The sequence below is a fragment of the Mus caroli genome, unplaced genomic scaffold (assembly GCF_978045245.1).
Source record: "Mus caroli unplaced genomic scaffold, Mus_caroli_1 scaffold_9, whole genome shotgun sequence".
Classification (NCBI taxonomy): domain Eukaryota; kingdom Metazoa; phylum Chordata; class Mammalia; order Rodentia; family Muridae; genus Mus; species Mus caroli.
In genome coordinates this window covers 128,741,213-128,744,859 of record NW_028227264.1, presented here as the reverse complement: position 1 = coordinate 128,744,859, position 3,647 = coordinate 128,741,213, and the positions used below count along the sequence as shown (strand labels likewise).

Genomic DNA, 3,647 nt, shown 5'->3' with positions numbered 1-3,647 from the left:
CAAAATTACACAAAAGATATAAAATATATTTGAATAGTGGTACAGAGAGGTAGAGAATCTTAATTATTATGTTGTAACTATTAAATTGATCTATAAGAAATACCTTTTAAAAGTTACAAAGCATGGAAACTTACAAGCTTGGGAGAATAGGAGAAATATTAATTACCAAGACAAGGAAGGCAATGCATATGAACCAGTTGTTTGGGTTTGCTTTCTTATGGCTAACAACTGTAGAACTGTAGTCTCCATATATTCTGATAGAGTACCTTTTTTTTTTCAAGAGACCAGATAAAAATCAAGAGTCAACTATGAAGAACCATACAGTAACGACATTCATTCTCCTGGGACTAACGGAGGATCCACAAATTCAAAGCCTGCTTTTGATTTTTCTGCTTCTTACCTACTTGTTGAATATAACTGGTAACTTGACAATTATCTTACTTACATTAATAGATCCTCACCTTAAAACTCCAATGTACTTTTTCTTGCAAAACTTTTCCTTCTTAGAAATCTTGTTCACATCAGCTTGTATTCCTAGATACTTGTATAACCTAGCAACTGGTGACAAGACCATTACCTATGGTGCCTGTGCCAGTCAAGCATTTTTCACCGACCTTTTTGGAGTAACTGAATTTTTTCTCCTGGCCACCATGTCCTATGACCGCTATGTGGCCATCTGCAAACCGCTGCATTACACCACCATCATGAGCACTGCCAGCAGAAGACTCCTTCTTTGCTGTTGGGTGGCTGGGGTGATCATCATACTGCCACCCTTTAGCCTGAGTCAAAATCTGCAATTCTGTGATTCTAACATCATTGATAGCTTTCTTTGTGATGTGTCTCCCTTCCTGAAGATTTCCTGCTCAGACACATGGGTCATTGAGCAGATGGTTATAGGCTGTGCCGTGCTGACCTTCATCACAACCCTTTTTTGTGTGGTTCTTTCCTATGTGTACATAATCAGGACCATTCTAAGATTCCCTTCTGCTCAGCAGAGGAAAAAGGCCTTTTCTACCTGCTCTTCCCACATGATTGTGGTTTCCATCACTTATGGCAGCTGCATCTTCATCTACATCAAACCTTCAGCAAAGGACTCAGTGGCTATCAACAAGGGGGTAATAGTACTAACTACCTCCATTGCTCCCATGTTGAACCCATTCATTTACACCTTGAGGAACAAGCAAGTCAAACAGGCCTTCAACGATTCAATCAAAAAAATTGCCTTAGAATGCCAAAATGGATGATTCAAGATTTCATAAGATATTGGTGGTCCAAGCCTTCTCTAGCCATGAAAACACTATCTGGTACAATGAATATATACTACTAAATTATACTCCAAATCAAAATTTTAACTCAGAATGTGAATATTAATAAAAATATTATGTTTATAAGAAAAAAGTAGCAATATTTTATTATTCTATTTATAACTCCCCACAACAAAATCCTTGACTTATTATATAGGCATTCATTAACTCATCCATGATCAATTGGATGATCAAAATAAAACACACACACACAAAAAAAAACCAATAACCTTGCACTCATGTAACAAGAATTCATAGAATAAATGTTCAACTAAAATGTCTAACTACATCCCATCACTGACATGACTCAGCATCTGTTTTAATCAGTTGCTGGTTGAACCCTCTCAGATGACAGTTATGCTAGGTGCCTGTCTGCGAGTATAGCAGAGTACCACTAATAGTGTCAGGGGTGGGCTCTCTCTCACGACATAGGTCTCAAGGAGGGCCAGTCATTAGTTAGTTATCCCCTCAATTTTTGCTCTCTCTTTATCCCTACACATCTCATGGGCTGGGAAAAATGTGGATTGGTTTTAAGGTTTTGTGGCTGTGTTGGTCTCCCCGTTCCTCCACTAAAAGTCTTGCCTGGTTACAGGAGGTGGCCATTTCAGGTTCCATATCCCTTATTGCTAGGAATCATAGCTAGGGTCACCTCCACAGACTCCTGGGAGTATCCATTGTCCTAGGTTTCTAGTTCATTACAGAGATGTCCTCTACTGATTTCAGTTCTCTCTCCCAGTACTCACTCCCTCCATCCTCCCCACACTTGATCCCTCCTGTTCCCCTTCCTACCTGTGGTCTCCCTTTCCCCCATCTGCTTGAACCTGCTTGCTCAAGGGTGGAGCTACCTGCTCATTCGTCCTGCCACGCCTACTGCTGAACCCTGTCGCTTTGCTGCTTGGAAGAGGCACACACGTGTTCGTCCTGCTACTGGACCCTGAGTTACTTGGCGGGAAATCGGGTTCCCTCCCCCTTCCTTTATAACTGAGTGTCTGGAAATAGTAAAATTGAGCTTTGATCAGAATCTTGTCTTAGCTTCATTCCCTTCTCTCGCCGCCTAGCCCCTCTTCTCTTCCAGGTTTCCAAAATGCCTTTCCAGGCTAGAACCCAGGCTGTGATCTGCTGGCCGGACACAACACCTACCCTCTCTCTCATTCAGTTCCATCCATCCATCCCACCATGATGTCTATTTTATTTCCCTTTCTCAGTGAGATTTAAGCATTCTACCATCAGCACTCCTTGTTACTTAGCTTCTTTGGGTCCATGGATTGTAGCATGGTTATCATGTACTTTATGGCTAATATCCACTTATAAATGACTAAAGACCATGTGTATCTTTCTGGGTTTGGGTTACCTCACTCAGGATGATTTTTTAGTGACATCCAATTGCCTGAAAATTTCATGATGACTTTGTTTTTAATGGCTGAGTAGTATTCCATTGTGTAAATGTACCACATTTTCTTTATCCATTCTTTCATTGAAGAGCATCTAGGTCATTTCCAGTTTCTAGCTATTATAAATAAAGCTGCTATGAACAAAGTTCAGTAAGTGTCCTTTTAGTATAGTGAAACATCTTTTGGGTACATGCCCTGGAGTGTTATAGCTAGGTCTTGAGAGGAGCTATCCACAATTTTCTGAGAAACTGGCAAATTGATTACCAAAGTGGTTGTACAAGTTTACACTTGTACAACCAGCAATATAGGAGTGGTCCCTTGCTTCATATTCTCAACTACATGAGCTGTATCTTGAGTTTTTTATCTTAGTTATTCTGGTTAGTGATGGAATTTCAGAGTCATTTTTATTTGCACTTCCCTGGTGGCTAAGGATGTTGAACATTTCTTCAAGTGATTCTCAGCCACTGAAGGGTCCTCTATTGAGAATTCTCTGTTTAGCTCTGTACCTGATTTTTAAATTGGATTATTTGATTCATTGATGTCTAACTTCTGGAGTTTCCTTATATATTTTGGATATCAGCCTTTTGTCAAATGTAAGGTTGGTGAAAATCTTTTCCCAATCTACAGACTGTCATTTTGTCCTATTGAGGGCATCCTTTGCCTTACAGAAGCTTTTCAATTCATAAGGTCCCATTTATCAATTGTTGATCTTAGTGCCTGAGCTGTTGGTGTTCTGTTTAGGAAGTTGTCTCTTTGTGCCAATGCTACTCTTACATCAAGACTATTCCCCACTTTCTCTGCTATCAGATTTAGTATATTAACACCTTTGGTCCACTTGGACTTGAATTTTGTACAGGGTGATAGATATGGATCTATTTGCATTCTATTTCATGTAGACATCCAGTTAGAAAAGTTGAAGATGCTTTCTTTTTTTCCCATGTATACTTTTGTC

At 39.7% G+C, this 3,647-nt stretch overlaps 1 protein-coding gene across 1 annotated transcript; it reads left to right on the top strand.

The window, feature by feature from the left end:
* Positions 1-308: 308 nt before the first annotated feature.
* On the top strand, positions 309-1,244 carry LOC110303755 (olfactory receptor 6C2-like). The gene has a single exon (XM_021174961.1). The coding sequence runs from the start codon at positions 309-311 to the stop codon at positions 1,242-1,244; it is 936 nt and encodes a 311-aa protein (XP_021030620.1).
* Positions 1,245-3,647: the final 2,403 nt, after the last annotated feature.

What these genes read in the sequence shown, in the direction of transcription:
- LOC110303755 (XM_021174961.1), top strand. Translation starts at nt 309, where the DNA reads ATGAAGAACCATACAGTAACGACATTCATTCTCCTGGGACTAACGGAG.